This window comes from Thunnus albacares, chromosome 22 (assembly GCF_914725855.1).
Source record: "Thunnus albacares chromosome 22, fThuAlb1.1, whole genome shotgun sequence".
NCBI lineage: Eukaryota > Metazoa > Chordata > Actinopteri > Scombriformes > Scombridae > Thunnus > Thunnus albacares.
This window is the reverse complement of record NC_058127.1, coordinates 6,774,717-6,793,385: the sequence shown is the minus strand read 5'-3', so window position 1 is coordinate 6,793,385 and position 18,669 is coordinate 6,774,717. Positions and strand designations below refer to the sequence as shown.

Sequence of the window (18,669 nt, the reverse complement as noted above, 5' to 3'; positions counted from 1 at the left end):
TGTTTTCTAAAAAAAACAAAAAACAAAAAAACCTTAGAAACCCCGACGTCCTTTAAGTTACTAATACCAAATTTTAAGTAAAAATACCTGAATGCTGTTTGGAATACAAATCCTTCAAGAATCCTTCATTTTTACTTGAAAACAAAATTCTTATTGTTTCCTAAATCGAAGCTATTGATCGGAGTTTCAGGAGCAAGACCACACCTCAACCATGCCACTTCTTGTCCTTAATGAGTCATCAACACGCATTTTGTTGTTGGTTTGGTCCTTGCTAATGAAATAAAACATTAACCTAAACACTGGACGTAAAGTAGAATCATTTAAAATATAATTCATTTGCACCCAGAAAAACTTCAGCCAACTATTGTAAATGTAAATCCCACTTTCTGATAAGCCTCCTTTATAAGGGATTCATAATAACTTTATTAATGATTAATAAATAATTTACTAATACAAACTTAAAAAAAAAATCTTTTCAGGCCTTTAATAAATCATGGAGAACCCTCAAATGGCCACTGGATTCTGGTTCCACTAGCATTTCCTCAGTCCGCATTTCAGACGTATCTTAAGAACACTATTCGACAGATTGGTGCAGCGTTTTTAAACTCCACAATACATTTTAAAAGGTAATTAACATTTTCCATTAAATAGCTATGTATTTTGTTTAGATTTTTTAGGGTTTCTATCACTATATTTATGGCTGTTTGTTTTATTCAGTGTTTCCATATTTACTTAAAGCTACAGGCTATTATGTTGCATGTTTTCAGTTCCAGTCTCACGTGAAGTGAGACCAACCCAGCGCCACACAACATGATCGGAGTCGGTTCACCTAGTTCAAGGACATGATTTTATTTCTGATATGTTTTGGCAAATATATATTTTTAAAATACCTTTTAAGTGTTAATTATTATTTTACATTAATGAGTTGCGGCAGAAATCACAGTAGCCGTGTTTATTAATAAGAATACGACTTCATAATAGTAGCAACCATTGTTTCATCAGTCACCATTTAAAACACATTAAATCACCATTTAAGACCCCATTAACTTGAGAACCAGCAGGTCCTCTATTGTTCACAAGTCCCATCTCCACATCTGTCGCAGGTCTTTCATCACTTTGTCCAGATGTTTTGCGGGATTTCAGCCACCAACCAAACCAACCGGATGAAGGTGCAACAATCAGAAACGTCAAAAAGGCTGTTGTGAGGCCGGTGGTCCAAGTCTTCATCGCTTTCCCTTCAGTGCAGTTCTGTGGCGGCTGCAGAGGACGAAAAGACAAAAAGGAAATAGTAGAATTTAGTTAAATTCAGACACTATTACACCACAAGTTTACGTGAAGCTATACACGTTATTTTGACATTATGTATTTTTACTCACAGATGCAGTCAGCGGTGTGAAGGCGATCTGACCAGAGTTCTTCTCTTTGAACTTCAGTCTCACAACAGCAGACTTATTTCTTCCGTCTTTCTCTCGCAGGTAGAGGAAGAAATCACCTTTATCCTCCAGCTGAGCTTGCTCCAGTTTCAGAGACAGGTCTCCTCGTGAGAACCAGTCGGGTGACACAGACACTCTTCCCTCAAATCCTGTCCCATATGTGACGTTCTCGGAGGAGAGATTCAGCTCAAAGACAAGCTCATCGTTTTTTTTCCATCGTATAAACTCCACATCAGGTTCACCTAAAGTAGCGTAGTAGTATGGAAGTTTAACTGTTTTTCCCTCAGTTCCCAGCACGTCATGGGGCACAACGACATCCAGCTCCACGGGTACAAAGCTGCCACCACAGGTGAACTCATACACTCCTTTATCATTGAGGGTAATGTCGGTTAAGACGACGGAAGTCTTTGAAATGTGTTTCACCCGGTCTTTGTAATCTTCCTCTGGCACCCAAACATCATTTGCAAAGTGTCCTACGTCCTTTTCGCTGTCATCTTTCAGCCGTCGAGTGAGTTTGAACTTCTTGTTATCCATGCAATAGTCACTCACTGAAAAGGTAAAGGGGTCTCCCAAAGTTGCGACGTGATATCTCGAATTTTCTCCCAAAACGCACATGGCTTTAATAAGGAGAAAAAAAGCACAAAAAAAGACGGTCTGGAGCTGTGCCATTCTCATTGCTGCGCGCCGAACGTTTCTAGAAGAATAACTGCTGCGAATTGTCGCCTGTCTCTTCAGGGGCGTTTACGTCTCTTCAGGGGCGTTTACGTCTCCACGGATTTCTTGTAACTGTTACGAGCTTCCAATTTGTAGCGTTAACATCAGCATTCATGTCGTAATTAAAGCTGGAAAGCTTGGATTTTTTCTGGAAGCACCGATATATCCGACGTAATCCGATATACATATGAGTGTTATATTGTCAATGAGCAGTAATGTAAAGATCAAAGTACCAACTCTGTGATTTTCCAACCGAAACATTCTCATTTCTCCTACTCGCACCTAAACGCAGCCTGCCTCTCTCTCAGCCTGCCTGCCTGCCTGTCTCCCTCTCTGCCCCTCTCTCTCTCTCTCAGCCTGCCTGCCTGCCTGCCTGTCTCCCTCTCTGCCTCTCTCTCTCTCTCTCAGCCTGCCTGCCTGTCTCCCTCTCTGCCTCTCTCTCTCTCTCTCAGCCTGCCTGCCTGCCTGCCTGTCTCCCTCTCTGCCTCTCTCTCTCTCTCTCAGCCTGCCTGCCTGCCTGTCTCCCTCTCTGCCTCTCTCTCTCTCTCTCAGCCTGCCTGCCTGCCTGCCTGCCTCCCTCTCTGCCCCTCTCTCTCTCTCTCAGCCTGCCTGTCTCCCTCTCTGCCCCTCTCTCTCTCTCTCAGCCTGCCTGCCTGTCTCCCTCTCTGCCCCTCTCTCTCTCTCTCTCAGCCTGCCTGCCTGCCTGTCTCCCTCTCTGCCTCTCTCTCTCTCTCTCTCAGCCTGCCTGCCTGCCTGCCTGTCTCCCTCTCTGCCTCTCTCTCTCTCTCTCAGCTTGCCTGCCTGCCTGTCTCCCTCTCTGCCTCTCGCTCTCTCTCTCAGCCTGCCTGCCTGTCTCCCTCTCTGCCTCTCTCTCTCTCAGCCTGCCTGCCTGTCTCCCTCTCTGCCTCTCTCTCTCTCTCTCAGCCTGCCTGCCTGCCTGCCTGTCTCCCTCTCTGCCTCTCTCTCTCTCTCTCTCAGCCTGCCTGCCTGCCTGCCTGTCTCCCTCTCTGCCCCTCTCTCTCTCTCTCAGCCTGCCTGCCTGCCTGTCTCCCTCTCTGCCTCTCTCTCTCTCTCTCAGCCTGCCTGCCTGCCTGCCTGTCTCCCTCTCTGCCCCTCTCTCTCTCTCTCTCTCAGCCTGCCTGCCTGCCTGTCTCCCTCTCTGCCTCTCTCTCTCTCTCTCTCAGCCTGCCTGCCTGCCTGCCTGTCTCCCTCTCTGCCTCTCTCTCTCTCTCTCAGCCTGCCTGCCTGCCTGTCTCCCTCTCAGCCTCTCTCGCTCTCTCTCAGCCTTCCTGCCTGCCTGCCTGTCTCCCTCTCTGCCCCTCTCTCTCTCTCTCAGCCTGCCTGCCTGCCTGCCTGTCTCCCTCTCTGCCCCTCTCTCTCTCTCTCTCAGCCTGCCTGCCTGCCTGCCTGTCTCCCTCTCTGCCCCTCTCTCTCTCTCTCAGCCTGCCTGCCTGCCTGCCTGCCTGTCTCCCTCTCTGCCCCTCTCTCTCTCTCTCAGCCTGCCTGCCTGCCTGCCTGTCTCCCTCTCTGCCCCTCTCTCTCTCTCTCAGCCTGCCTGCCTGCCTGCCTGCCTGTCTCCCTCTCTGCCCCTCTCTCTCTCTCTCTCAGCCTGCCTGCCTGCCTGCCTGCCTGTCTCCCTCTCTGCCTCTCTCTCTCTCTCTCAGCCTGCCTGCCTGCCTGCCTGTCTCCCTCTCTGCCTCTCTCTCTCTCTCAGCCTGCCTGCCTGCCTGTCTCCCTCTCTGCCTCTCTCTCTCTCTCTCAGCCTGCCTGCCTGCCTGCCTGCCTGTCTCCCTCTCTGCCTCTCTCTCTCTCTCTCAGCCTGCCTGCCTGCCTGCCTGCCTGTCTGTCTCCCTCTCTGCCTCTCTGCCTCTCTCTCTCTCTCTCAGCCTGCCTGCCTGCCTGCCTGCCTGTCTCCCTCTCTGCCTCTCTCTCTCTCTCTCAGCCTGCCTGCCTGCCTGTCTCCCTCTCTGCCTCTCTCTCTCTCTCTCTCTCAGCCTGCCTGTCTCCCTCTCTGCCTCTCTCTCTCTCTCTCAGCCTGCCTGCCTGCCTGCCTGTCTCCCTCTCTCTCTCTCTCAGCCTGCCTGCCTGCCTGCCTGTCTCCCTCTCTGCCTCTCTCTCTCTCTCTCTCAGCCTGCCTGCCTGCCTGCCTGTCTCCCTCTCTGCCTCTCTCTCTCTCTCTCAGCCTGCCTGCCTGCCTGTCTCCCTCTCTGCCTCTCTCTCTCTCTCTCAGCCTGCCTGCCTGCCTGCCTGTCTCCCTCTCTGCCTCTCTCTCTCTCTCTCTCAGCCTGCCTGCCTGCCTGCCTGCCTGTCTCCCTCTCTGCCTCTCTCTCTCTCTCAGCCTGCCTGCCTGCCTGCCTGTCTCCCTCTCTGCCCCTCTCTCTCTCTCTCTCAGCCTGCCTGCCTGCCTGTCTCCCTCTCTGCCTCTCTCTCTCTCTCTCAGCCTGCCTGCCTGCCTGCCTGTCTCCCTCTCTGCCTCTCTCTCTCTCTCTCAGCCTGCCTGCCTGTCTCCCTCTCTGCCTCTCTCTCTCTCTCTCAGCCTGCCTGCCTGCCTGCCTGTCTCCCTCTCTGCCTCTCTCTCTCTCTCTCAGCCTGCCTGCCTGCCTGCCTGTCTCCCTCTCTGCCTCTCTCTCTCTCTCTCTCTCAGCCTGCCTGCCTGCCTGTCTCCCTCTCTGCCTCTCTCTCTCTCTCTCTCAGCCTGCCTGCCTGTCTCCCTCTCTGCCTCTCTCTCTCTCTCTGCCTCTCTCTCTCTCTCTCTGCCTCTCTCTCTCTCTCTCTGCCTCTCTCTCTCTCTCTCTCTCTCTCTACAAATGGAGAGTCTGTTGTTTGTGTATTACTATTCATAAAACGAAGGAGGGAAATGTAGCAGCATTTATGCTGCCAGTAAGGTGAGAACATTTATCAACTATATAAAATAATCCTGAAGTATGAGCCTTGCTTTTCCAGTTTACCATTCTGCAAGAAATGTGTTTTGTCAACAGTTTACAGTCTAGTCAGTCATTTCTGGTGGTATTACGGCTGATTGATGAGACATAATTCTCAATATTGGTTTAAGACGTCTAATTTATAGTTGTCGATTCCAAATTATATGTGTAGCTTCCTCTTTTCTTTTAATCTCTGCAGCTGTAATCACTAATGTCGCCTAAATATGCCGTGAGGCCTCTTATGGTGTTGACAGTATTCGGTCAGCAGATGGCGCCATTGTCCAGACATACTGATCTGCTAGGACGTGCATTTTCTCTCTTTTGAAGAACCACACAAGGATAGAGCAAGCAGAGGAATGAAAACAGTCTTGGCACGAAAATGTCTTAAATTGATTCCCATTGGAATTATTTTCTTTTGGGTTTGAAAAAAATATGCCTACAATCGAAATGTCCATTTTATTGTTTTAATTTATTTCTTTAGTTAGATTTAATCTAGTTATTTTAATGATGATAATTATTATTTTATAATGTTTCCTATGTTGTTGTTGGCTTAAATATTGCTTTGTGTGGGTTGGCTGGTTTTCACATTTTAATACTGCTGATAATAAAGCCACAAAGAATTCAAATCCACTGATTTATTATAAGCAGTGGTGCTTCGGCGCCCCCTACTCGTGACACAGTAGGGGGCGCCGAAAGTCTTTTTACAATTACATTCAGTCTTGTGTTCCTGCATTACTTACTAACGTATTATTATCACTAACAAGACTTGCTTGTTGATTGAAAAATCAGAAATATTTGTTTTCATCGTTGTTGCTCGCCTCAAATCTTTCCAAAACCTAAAAACGCTACTGCGCCACCACAAGTTCACGCGAAGCTCTTACAAATGATATGTTGAGATTATGTATTTGTACTCACAGATCCAAAGTTCCTCTTTTTGAACTTCAGGCTCACAGCAGCAACCCCTCTTTATTATTCCGTCTTTACATCGCCTGTAGATGTATAAATCCATTTCGTACTGCGACTGAACTTTCGTTTCCTCTTAAGAGCCAGTTACATGATATACTGATCACTCTTCCATTAAATCCTATCCCATATGTGACCTTCCCGGTGGACAGATTCAGACTCCACATCATGGTAAACTGCAGTAAAGAAGTGGGATAGAAGTTTCGTCGTTTCTCCATCAGAATCCAGTATTTAAGAGGCGACAACTGCGCTGACACCGACTGGTGTCTGTAGGCTATATGAATGCGAAAGCGAAAGAAAATTTTGAATAATGAGCCATCCGGTCTGTCGGGTTTTAATGACTGTTTTACTGGGTCATCATCAAGGGTGTGACACACACACACACACACACACACGTATCTTTAAAAAAAAAGTCAGAGCGGGAAAAGTGTCTACGTAGTCTCATGAAACGAGAATGCCATCCAGATCCTGGATTTAGCTGTTATTGTATTATTGTTGTCACATTTTACTGGCTTCGGTTGTTTTTATGACTGTTTTGTTTTGGCACCACTTTCTGGTGGTGGCCACTGGAGTCCTCAGTCTGCATTTCAGACATATCTTCAGAACACTATTCGAGACATTCCTTCCACATTGGTGCAGCGTCCACAGCAGCCAGACTGGGCATCTCAGGCCAAACCATGCAGGTCAAACAATCTTAATGATCTCAAGCCCACAGTCAACTCAGTTCAATTTATATTGGACTCTTCTGGGTGCCTGTAATCGGCTGATGGAAACATGCTTGAGACGGAACCCTCACACTGAGTCTACCTCCACCTGGTCTACAGTACGTCCTCCCAGTCCAGCCGAACAGAAGACATCCTCCTTCCACCTTTACAACCGCTCCTCCGATGCCCCTGAGGACAAAAAATAAAATAGACAAAAAAATACACTGTAAAAAAATGTCCGTGAAATGAACAGTGAAGTGCTGTAAAATCATGGCATAAAAAAGTGTAAATAGAAAAACGATGAAGCAGCGCTTAATTCACATTTATATTTTGTAAAATGCTTAACCAAGCATAACTGTTATTTTTAAAGTAAGAATATGTTAAAAGAATCATATTTCTTGGTATAATTTACAGATTACTGTAGTTTAAACACAGAAAACCTGTAATATAGAAAACAATAAAATACAGTTAAAATTACAACATGTTAGTGTTAAAATAATGTTTTTGTCCGGTAGATTTTTTTAGACATAGAAAAAACGTATTACATTTTTGTATGTTATACTTTACAGATAAGAATATGTACAAATACAGTAAAATTATGTTAAACATGAAGGGAAAAAACATGTGATGTGTCTGTTTAGAATTTAGTAGACCTATATTCAACACATATCAATAGACTAGTAGTAAGACTGTAATAGGGTACATATCAATCATTTTTATATCCTCCTGATAAAATAACTCATGAGCATGTGTAGCTAATAGCCAATGGATATCAACATTTGAGTGTTACTTTGAAATGTTGCGCGAAACCTTTTTATTCCTATTTATGTTCACGAACAAAATAAAATGTGCTTTGCATAGCTAAGTATAGGTAATTGCAGTGGACATTTGTAAATATTGTGGACAGACGAATGACGGATTTACAGTTAGGACCATACATTTTAAGACATTAACAAAAAGTTATTTTGCCTGCCTGTCACACCATATTCAAATTGAAAGAAAATCATCATCATTTTCTATGTGTAGATTTTCAAGTTTCAATTTTTATTTGAAGATATTTACATATGAATGATAATGTGAATGATCAATTGTAAATGATAAATCGAAAAGTTTCAGTTTTTGTCATTTGAGAATGTCATTTAGTGAAATCTATAGTGCCTTAAGGCCATGTCAAATAGTAACAGTAATGATTTTCAATGTAAATTTTACATACTGGGAAAACAAACGTCTGTATTTGAATTTCAAAATAGATGAGCTCTGCCCATAGGCTCTGTCTCGTCAACTGACAGATCAGTAGATGTTTCTGTTCTTTCATTGGACTAATGATTTATCGCGGGAGGAGCCAGCTGCTCGTGGCTTGTGTGGCGTGTGCCCAACCTGCCGGCACCTGGGGCTGTGTTAACGTGGTGGGATCATGGACACAGGTATTCATTTCCTTCAAACTTGAAATACATAACATGACCGTTTGTTGTCCGAAAAATATTAGCCTCTGTTTGTGACCGAAGGTATACTTTGAGTTAACGCCGACTGACGGGGTTAAGTGGGTTTCATGCTAAACGCTGAACTCGTTCGTTTTCACTTTGTTTTTTCCATGTTTTTGTGGAGCGGTGTTTTTTTTTCAGCGTCGTCCGAAGAGGGTAAAAAACGTTTGGTTGTTGTTGTTTGTTAGCTTGCAAAAATGATTACCTGCCGTTTTTGCAGCAAAACACTAGATACGTTGAGGGGTTATGTGTTGCATTGTAGAGTCCACAGGAACAAACCCCGTTGTTTTTTTTAAATTGTGTTGGCGCGGACTGCAAACGTACATTTTTTTTTTACTTATGCAGCTTTCAAAGCTCATTTCTATCGTGTTCACAATTTGCCGGCACCCTCTGCTACTGCTAGCGCTGTTGTTACAGATCTTAAGTGTGCAATTTCGCTGTGTTCGCGCCAATTTCACACAGCGAAACAACTTATATCCCACTTGAAAGAGCATATAGAGGAGGGGCGACCTGTGGCATGTCCAGTAACTGGTTGTAAAAACACGTTCACTGTAAAGTCATCATTTACTGCTTATATGTCCAGGAAACATAGAGCATGTTCAGCAGATAGCATAAGTGACATGTACAGGGAAACTATTTCTCAGTCTTCTGCATGTAAAGATGCTTCTCAAAGCTTACATGATGCAACAACAACAAATGAAAGCATTGATTTGCCACAGAATTTCAATGAGACCTTTCTTAGAAATGTATGTTTATTCTACCTAGAACTACAAGGGCAGCTCCTTCTCCCAGCTTCAACAATACAGACAATTGTAGAAGAGATGCAAAATGTGCACGATTTGGGACAGGATTACACTTTAAGTAAACTTCGTTCACTTCTAAAAAATTACATGAGTCTAACAGATGATGCTATTGCTAAAATTTGTGATTGTGTGAAGGATTCAGATCTGTTGTCTGTCTGTCATCAGGGACCGCTGAGAACAACATATTCAAGAGCTCAGGCGTTCCAAAAAATGTTCAAATACATAGAGCCTAAAAAAGTAACATTTGGAAATGATGAAAATATGTCACAAAGGTTTGCTTACTACATACCTGTGAAACAAACAATAAATAGCTTTTTAGAATCCGAATTGTGGAAGAATTCAGTGTCACAACAGTCTTGTGAAACAGACTCAGATGTTTTGGGTGACATAAGTGAGTAAACTTTAAGTCCAACCAATTCTTCATTGAAAATCCAGGATGCCTGAAGCTAATTCTGTACCAGGATGCTTTTGAAGTAGTCAATCCCCTTGGCTATTCTAAGAAAAAACACAAAGTTGTTGCAGTTTATCTTTCTGTGGCAAATTTACCAGCTCACGTGCCTTCCAGTACTGATCACATGTCCCTTGTCCTGTTGTGCGGAGAAAATGACCTGAAAAAATTTGGATGCGCTAAGGTTTTCTCACAGATATTAGTGGATTTAAAAGATCTGGAGGAAAATGGGATAACTGTAGGTGGTGAAACTGTAAAAGGGGCTCTGTATCGTATTGCTGGTGATAATTTGGGTTCACATGGCATTGGTGGGTTTACTGAAAATTTTAGTTGTTCATTACTTTTGTAGGTACTGTGAAATAACACGAAGTGAGTTTGAGAGTGATGATCCAAATGTATGTGGCCCACAGCGCACCCCTGAAAGTTACGATTCTGCTGTTGGTGATCTCCAAGCTCATGACAGTCAAGACATCAAAGGCATAAAGGTAAACTCCGTTTTCAATGCTCTGAAATCTTGTCATGTTTGCCAGCCTGGTCTTCCACCTTGTTTGGGCCATGACATAGTTGAGGGTGTCTTATCCTATGATGTTGAACTGTACTTGAAGTATTTCATTAAGAAAAAGAAATGGCTTACATATTCCCTTTTGAACCGGTGCATCAAGCAGTTTAAGTTCAAAGGATCTGACGCCCTGATAAAGCCATGTGCTGTCAACTCTGAGGCATCCAAGCTTTCAGGTCAAGCCATTCAGAACTGGAATTTCCTAAGGTTGCTACCTGTATTAATTGGGGACAAAGTGCATGATCCAGAAGATGATGTGTGGCAGTTAACTCTCCAGCTTAAAGATATTGTAGTGACTTGATTTCGACCAAAACAAAACCTAAGCCACAGTGAGGGGCTGTTACCGGGACATGTAATTGACGCGTCGTCATGTGGCGGCTCCGTGTACTAAATCAAAACATCCTCGGACTTGCGCTTCAGATATTTTATTTATCACCGTGCCCCACTAAAGCATTTGCTATTCATACACTTACATCTATAACTTGCATGAAAACAACAAAAAGGCATAAAGATTAGCCCCTAAACGGCGGTCAAAAAACTGTGTGCTTCTCCCGGTAAGCAGCACACCTGAGGAATAATTGCCTCTTCCTCTACATATACATTTCCGTAGACTGCTGTTCAACACGCCACCTACTGTGGCAACCAGGGAGTAACCTTAACACAGTTAGATACAAATGGCTTTAACACACCGGCCCCTAATTGAATGGCCACAGACATTACAATTACCTTCACGTGTAAACAAATAGAGCCATAACTTGAGTGACATGCATATAAAAGTGAACCCAAACAACAACAAAACAAAAAAAAGAAAATTCAAACATTTGTAAACATAACCCCTTTTTTTTTTGCGGAGGTCACTATACCTCATCCCTAATTGCTTGTGGCTTCCTGCAACAAGCAAAGCTTACTGACAGGTCTTTCCAAGACGTTTGTCTTCGTCTGGAGACGCACAGAGCGTACTAACCCTTTTTTGTCTGGGAAAGTTTCCCTCACCAAGAGCTTGGTGAGGGGACGACCATTCAATATAGACCCGACCTCACGCAGGACTGTATGAAGACCATCATCATCCAGAGTTTGCAAGTGCAGCACAGAAGTGAGAACTTTCCTCACCATCCGGATAGCACGTTCCCAGACACCACCATGGTGTGATGCTGAAGGTGGGTTAAAGTTCCACTGGATGCCATCTTGCAACAGAACTCCCTGTATCCGGTTGTGATTTAATGATGATAGCGCTTCCCTCAGCTCTTTCTCTGCTCCCACAAAATTGGTTCCATTGTCTGAACGTATACTGGACACTTGTCCTCTTCAACTGATGAACCTTCAAATAGCATTAATACATGCATCAGTGTCCAGGGATGGAGCTACTTCCAGATGAATGGCTCTGCTTGCAAGACAGGTAAAGATGACACCATAACGTTTACAGAGACTTCGACCTCTCTTTACTTCCAAAGGCCCGAAGTAATCTACTCCGATATTTGTAAAGGGAGGGAGATCAGGAAGAAGCCTTTCCTTCGGTAGGTCTGCCATTTTTTGCTCGCCCACTCTTCCCTTATGTCGCCAGCAGAAGCCGCATTGTGATATGATTTTCCTCACAGCTGCATTGGAATTAGTTATCCAAAACTTGTTGCGCAGCTTGGACAGAGTGTGATTTCTTCCACCATGACCCACCTGTTGGTGAATATGCCTCAATATGAGCATAGAGATGTATTGATCTTTTGACAGAATGAGTGGATGCTTAGTCTATTCTGGCAAAGCAGCCTTACTCAATCGTCCTCCTACTCTCAAAAATCCATCCTTGCTAGCGTCAGAGAAGTTGTGCAGCTGTGCCTTAATGGGCTGTCCAAAGTCTTTGGGCTTAATGCATCTTTCAACTTTGAATGCTGCCAACCTTTTCAGGTCTTCCAGCCACCTTCTCCACTGATGTCCAATGTCTGCAGGTATGTTGTCGTCCCATCCATAACGTCTCCGACAGAGCTCTTGCAGCATGACTTTGGGTGGGAGGGTTACTGGGGCAAGAAAACCCAGAGGATCATAGACCGAGCTGATTATGGACAACATTCCTCGCCTGCTCTGTGGTTTTTCTTTCATCGCCATTTTGAATTTGAATGTGTCTGACTCCACACACCATTGCAGCCCAAGAGCTCGTTCGACTGGAAGCTCATCTCTATCCAGATCCAGTTCCTTCAAGTGTTTCACTCTATGCTCCTCTTCAATGGTTTGCAGTACTGCCCTGCTATTACTGATCCACTTTGTCAAAGTGAAGCCTCCCTTTTGGCAGATTTCAGTGAGAGCTTGAACCATGGCAACTGCCTCCTCGTCTGAGCGCAAGCTCTTCAAACAGTCAACATAAAAGTTTCTTTTGACTGTTTCCACAACGTCTAGTGAGAAATTAGCCCGATTATCCTCTGCAGTTCTCCTGAGTGCATAACTGGCACAACCTGGGGAAGAGACAGCCCCGAACAAATGAACTGCCATTCGAAATTCTTCAATCTCTTGGTTCACATTGCCCTCCACCACAAGAAGCGCAGGAAGTCTTTGTCCTCTTCAGCCACCCTAACTTGGTAAAACATAGATTTAATGTCTCCCATAAATGCCACTGGCTCCTGTCTGAATCTGGTTAGAACACCCAACAGTGATCTAGTGAGGTTTGGGCCTTGTAGCAGCTGGCTGTTGAGTGAAGTTCCCTTAAACTCAGCTGAACAGTCAAACACAACACGCAATGTACCCTTTTTGGGATGGCGTACACCATGATGGGGTATATACCAGAGCTTTCCATTTTCACCTTCCAGCTGATGTTGAGGCACTTTCTCTGCATAGCCGTTCTTAATTACATCAGTGAAGAAGCTGGTATATTCCTTGTGGAATACTTCATCTTTCCTGAACTTCCCCTTTAATCCCAGCAGCCTTTGCTTAACCATAGAAAGGTTATTAGGAAGCGAAAGCTGGTCCTTTCTGAAGGGCATTTTCAAGCTGTAATGTCCATCCTGCAGCTGTGTTGACTCATCCATCATCTTTAAGAATCTAATATCTTCTCTCGAAACTCCTTGTTCCTCTGAACTTCGCTCATTGAAGTCATGACTGTATTGGTTGCTCAGCATTTCCTCCAGCTTACAGACAGAAATCCTATTGACAGCAGCCACAGAGAATCCTGTTTTAGGCCTGCTGCTCTCTCCATCTCGAAGGGGACCATTAACTACCCAGCCAAGTACAGTTCGTATTGCATATGGTCCATTCTCTCTGCTGTTGATGACCTCCCATGGTTCCAATACCTTAGGGGCGTTAGCGCCAATCAACAGGTCAACATTAGCATCAATGCATGGGATCTGTACATCCGAGAGATATGGCCATTTCTGCAATTCTCCATGTGTGATAATGTTACTGGTGGTCACAGGCATTTTATTTTGTGTGAGTACTTCTGGGAGACTGTAGAAGCTGTTACTGCCAAGACCAGCTACCTCCAAACCATTCAGGGTGCTAGTTGACACAACCCTTTCCTGTCCCATAGTGCGCAAAAGGAAACTGGTTTTCCTACCAGTAATGTTCAGCCTTTGCATAAGATGTTCTGAGCAGAAAGTAGCCGTACTCCCAGGATCCAGGAAGGCATATGTTTGTATTATCTCGCTTCCCCTGATGGATTTAACCTGAACTGGCAAGATAGACAAAATGCTATCCTCCTTTCCGGCCCCTGTATGTCCACAAGTTTCTGATGCAGGTGGTTTAACATGTGCTATGCCCTTAGTGTGTTCACTTCCTGTGATGGCTCTTATCTTTCCAGAGATATGAAGCACTGTAGGATGGTTCTGACCACAATCTTTGCAAGTTAAGCGCCTGTCGCAATTCTTGCTCCTGTGTCCACTACCCAGGCAGCCAAAACACATCCCCTTTTCCTTCAAAAAGTCAATTTTGTCCCAATGCTTCTTCCCTTTCAGTTTTGGACACTCTTCCAGTCTGTGAAACTGAGAGCAGCAAACACATGCTTCTTGAATGATTCCCTTTAAGTCCAGCCTTTGTGGGACTGAGCTTGGAGTTCCACATCCCTTGGCTGCGTCACTTACAGTAACTGTGGCGAAGCTGTTACCTCTGACCTTGCTGAACTTTGAATGTGGCTTGAACTTGTTAACACTCTTTACTGCAGGCAAACCACTTATCGTGTCTTGGATGTCGCCAAAAAGTGGATCAGAAATGATCTTAACTTGGCGTTCGATAAATGAGACCATGTCTTTAAAGCAAGCTCTGCGATTGTACCTCTCCAGTATTTCATGTGCCTGTATCCTCCATTTTTCTCTGTACTTAAATGGCAACTTTATCATGATTGCTCTCATGTTAGTTGGCATGTCCAGCTCCTGCACATATTGAAGTTCCTCCATTACATTGCAACAACTTCGCAGAAATAGAGAAAAAGTTTGCAGTGCTCCCACATCCTCTGCCTTCACTGCAGGCCAAGCCAAAGCCTTCTCCATGTAGGCTGCACCAATCCTATATTGGCTTCCAAAGTGTTCTTGGAGAAGCTCTTTAGCCAGCTGATAACCTCTGTCAGGAATCATGTGCTGACAACTCCTCACCAATTCTCTGGGCTGCCCTCTTGTAAATTGCTCCAAAAAATAAAGGCAGTCAGCTTTGCTAGCCTTTGATTCCACACTATGTTCAAAAGCTTTTATGAAAGTTTTATACTGAAAAGGATCACTGTCGAATGCTGGAATGTCTCGAGAAGGCAAGGACAACAAGCGCTGTTGTTGAACCAGAACTGCTGTGATTTCATTTTGTCGGTGCATTATGGTGCACAGGTCTCCTTGTACTGGTACAGAATATAAATGCTGTTGCTCCACTGATGCAGGCTGCACATTGTTGACTGGCAGAGAGAGGTTTTGTTGTGTATCTCCATACTGCATTGTTCCAGATGTTTCTGTTTCCTTTTTCCACTTTGTCTCATATTTTGATCCAAAGACCTGATGTGTTTTTCCCTCAGAGTGTGCGTTCAGTGCACTTGAATCCTTTTGGGCTACTGAGAAGCTGCTTTGTGGCATTGCACTCCATGTGTATGGTTTAAATGAGTTTGCTGCAGGATTGAGTCCTTTGGAATTTAGGTTTTGTTCTTCATTCCTTTGCAAGTAAGAATTCATTCCATCAGAAGGTGCTTGAGAGTTACTGGAACATTCTGAGGCAGCTTGAAATCTGCTAGCTTTGCAGTGGATGCAGCTATTTCAGCATCAATCTCAAGCTGCTCCCTTTTTCTTCTCAGCTGCTCTTCCTGGGCCTCTAGAGCATGCCTTTCCTTTAAAGCCGCAGTTCTAGCGAGAAGTGCAGCCCTTTCTGCTTCTGCCTTAACGCGAGATGAAGCTGTGGTTTTGCCACTTTTGTTACTGCCTTTACCACTTTTGTTACTTCTTTCACCACTACATGTGCTTTTTCTGTGAGAATGTCTACTGGCAACATTTGATATGCTGTCATCAGGGTGAACATCATCACCATCCTCATCACAATGATCATTTGCCAACCATTTTTCAACCTCAGAAATGAAACCATTTTCAACAAGCATTTTTGCAGCAAACCAAGTGTTTTGTTTGTCACTTTCTTCAGTGGACATTAAAGGCAACAGAGCCACATGAGCATCTTTGGCTTCCCCACACAAAAGCACAATTTTTTCCAGTGTATGTTTTATCTCTTTTGCATTACCACTCTGCATAAGCTCTTGAGTTACGTTTCTTAGGTTTTTAGCCTTAATTAATTTGTCTTTTCGTACATTTTGTAACCTTTCCACCTTTGCAACAAGAGCTTTGTGTGTTAATGTAATAGACCGTTTACCTTTTACAGATTCTGTCTCATTAACAATTCCCTCTTTCACCGAAGCTGCAGCAGCCGCTGGCTCCGCGGCAGCCACGTCTGGTTTACCGTCCATAATGTCCTTTAATTCACACCGCAACGCACATCCGAGATGAAAGCAACGAGATAAAGTTCAGTTTGTCAGTGTTGTTTTAGCGACCAATGCATTGGGATTACGCTCGCAAAGTTGTGTGCACACTTTATTATGGCCATAAAGTTGGTAGCGCTACTCTTTACCTTACACGCGGTGGGCGCCGTGATGTCACAATCCAGATGGATGAATCAGCTGATGACCGGTGCGTCCTCCGTCTCCACCTCCCATGCTTTCAAACAAATGCAGGAAATCCAACGTCGAATCTTCCTCCATGCATGATGACTAACGAACTAACTGAAGCTAGTTTTTTGACTTAAATGTAGTGACTTGATTTCGACCAAAACAAAACCTAAGCCACAGTGAGGGGCTGTTACCGGGACATGTAATTGACGCGTCGTCATGCGGCGGCTCCGTGTATTAAATCAAACATCCTCGGACTTGCGCTTCAGATATTTTATTTATCACCGGGCCCCACTAAAGCATTTGCTATTCATACACTTACATCTATAACTTGCATGAAAACAACAAAAAAGGCATAAAGATTAGCCCCTAAACGGCGGTCAAAAAACTGTGTGCTTCTCCCGCTAAGCAGCACACCTGAGGAGTAATTGCCTCTTCCTCTACATATACATTTCCGTAGACTGCTGCTCAACACGCCACCTACTGTGGCAACCAGGGAGTAACCTTAACACAGTTAGATACAAATGGCTCTAACAGCTTTATTAAAGATTAATAAATAATGTGGTAACACAAACTTTTTTTCTATCTTTTCAGGCCTTTAATTAAACAGAGAGAACCCTCAAATGGCCACTGGATTCTGGTTCCAGAAGCGTTTACATAGAGGTTTGCATTTTAGACATATTTTTAGAACACTACTCGAGACATTCCTTCCACAATGGGTCACTGTCCACAGCAGCCAGAAAGGGTGTTTCAAACCAAACAATCCCTGGCGGGAGAGAGAGTAATCTGCTGGCTGCTTCCTTACCCCAAATGGGGTGGTCAAAAACTTTTCTTAATTCAGCAATTAACAAAGAGTTTGAATTACAAATGGGAGACTCCCTATCCCAGTGTGCTGTAGCCCACTGAGCAGCTCTCCCAGAAAGTAACCCCACTATAACACACCATACATGACATCTGTATGATATGTGGCGGGCTGCTGCTGAAACACAAGAGAACACTGCAAAAGAAACTACTCACAAGCAAATGCCCAGAAAAGTGTTAGCAGAGTTAACCAGCTCTAGCAATTTCCTTGACACCGGGGTCGGGGTGTGAGGCTTCTAGGAGAGCGTGACTAGAGAAGTCTGAGCTGGGGGACACGTGTGGACAGATATCTGTTCCCACTGAGCAGTGAGTTGCCCTCTAAGGGGCATTCTTTTTAACACAGGGGTTTTTTCTTTATATTCTGAATCACAATATAAAATGTTCATCTTAATTGGGAAAAGTAGTTTAATAAACATTTTCCATATAAGTTCATTCATGGCTGTTTGTTTTATTCAGTATTACCACATTTACTTAAAGCTATAAGGCTATTATGTTGCATGTTTTCAGTTCCAGTTTTAATTGGTTTAATCTAATTATTGATTGATATTGATATTGATATTCTGCAAGCAGGACAAGAAGTGAGACCAACCCAGCGTCACACAAAATGATCGGAACCGGTTCACCTCATTAGAAGAAATATGACACAGACAATTGATACAAAAAAATGAGCAAGAAGAGGAGTGGAAAGCCCTAGACTCCTCTTCTGTATGCTGTCTGGGAGGGTACAGCAAGGAGGAAAGGGATGGCAGGGACAGTGTAGCAGAGACAGAGGTGAGCTACCAAGTAATCCAGATAGCATACAGAAGTGGGCCACTTCAGGCAATGATGCGGCACTGCTGACCTTCCTCTGTCCTGGACAAAATGGATGTGAACCTGAAATGGCCCACATGTAAAATAGCAAATATGGTCCAAATATCCCAAATCAAATGTGGGCCAATTCTGGTTTATCTGGTTTGTTCTTGGCTGACATACAGTTTACTTGTGGCCCAGATCTGGGAAACAGGAGTGGACCACCCAAGTACCATCATTCCAGTGTCCCTATATGGGCAGGATGACAGTGCCGGAAGTGTCAGATGTGGGCCAGTGGGGGGTTTGTCGATCACGCAAGTTTAGTCTATATTTTGACTTGTTTGTACCGTGATCAAAGAGTACAAATTACAAATGCAGGCAGAGATCTTTCCCCATTGAGTGGTGAGTTGTGAAATACTGACTGACTAATCTGCAGATTTTTTACTTTTTGAACCCACTTCATCCACCCACACAAAAACTGACTGTGTAAGGAGAAAACAGCGAAAACAGAGTAATCAGAAGAAATATGAAAAGATTGGAGAAGAATAGAGCAAAAGAATAGAGCAAGGTCTCTCTTTTAACACAGATGTTTGGGATTAATAACTCTTTGAACCATTTATGCATGCTATGATTCTTTCCCATATCGCATCGCATGTTGGGCGCAGACTGGAGAAACAGCCATAAAACCTCTTGAGTCCTTATACAAACAAACTCTAAAAACTCTGGATGCATTTCCATGCATTCCATGCATTTCCATCACTGTACGGTATTGGAGAAATACAATTTACTGAGCTTTGACAATTTTAGATTATTCTCAAATTTGTGCCTAGTTTATAAAAATTTTAAATTGTTTGGCCCCTCCTCCACTATGTGACTTTGTGTACACTCGCTCAGTAACT

At 44.1% G+C, this 18,669-nt stretch overlaps 1 protein-coding gene across 1 annotated transcript; it reads right to left on the bottom strand.

Moving 5' to 3' along the window:
- Nucleotides 1–515: 515 nt before the first annotated feature.
- On the bottom strand, nucleotides 516–16,708 carry LOC122974029. The gene is made up of 4 exons (XM_044341864.1): nucleotides 16,084–16,708; nucleotides 5,984–6,924; nucleotides 1,377–2,050; nucleotides 516–1,257 (listed from the first exon to the last, which is right to left on the bottom strand). The coding sequence occupies exons 2-4, from the start codon at nucleotides 6,075–6,077 to the stop codon at nucleotides 1,003–1,005; spliced, it is 1,023 nt and encodes a 340-aa protein (XP_044197799.1). The 5' UTR covers nucleotides 6,078–6,924; nucleotides 16,084–16,708; the 3' UTR covers nucleotides 516–1,002.
- Between the last annotated feature and the right edge of the window lie 1,961 nt (nucleotides 16,709–18,669).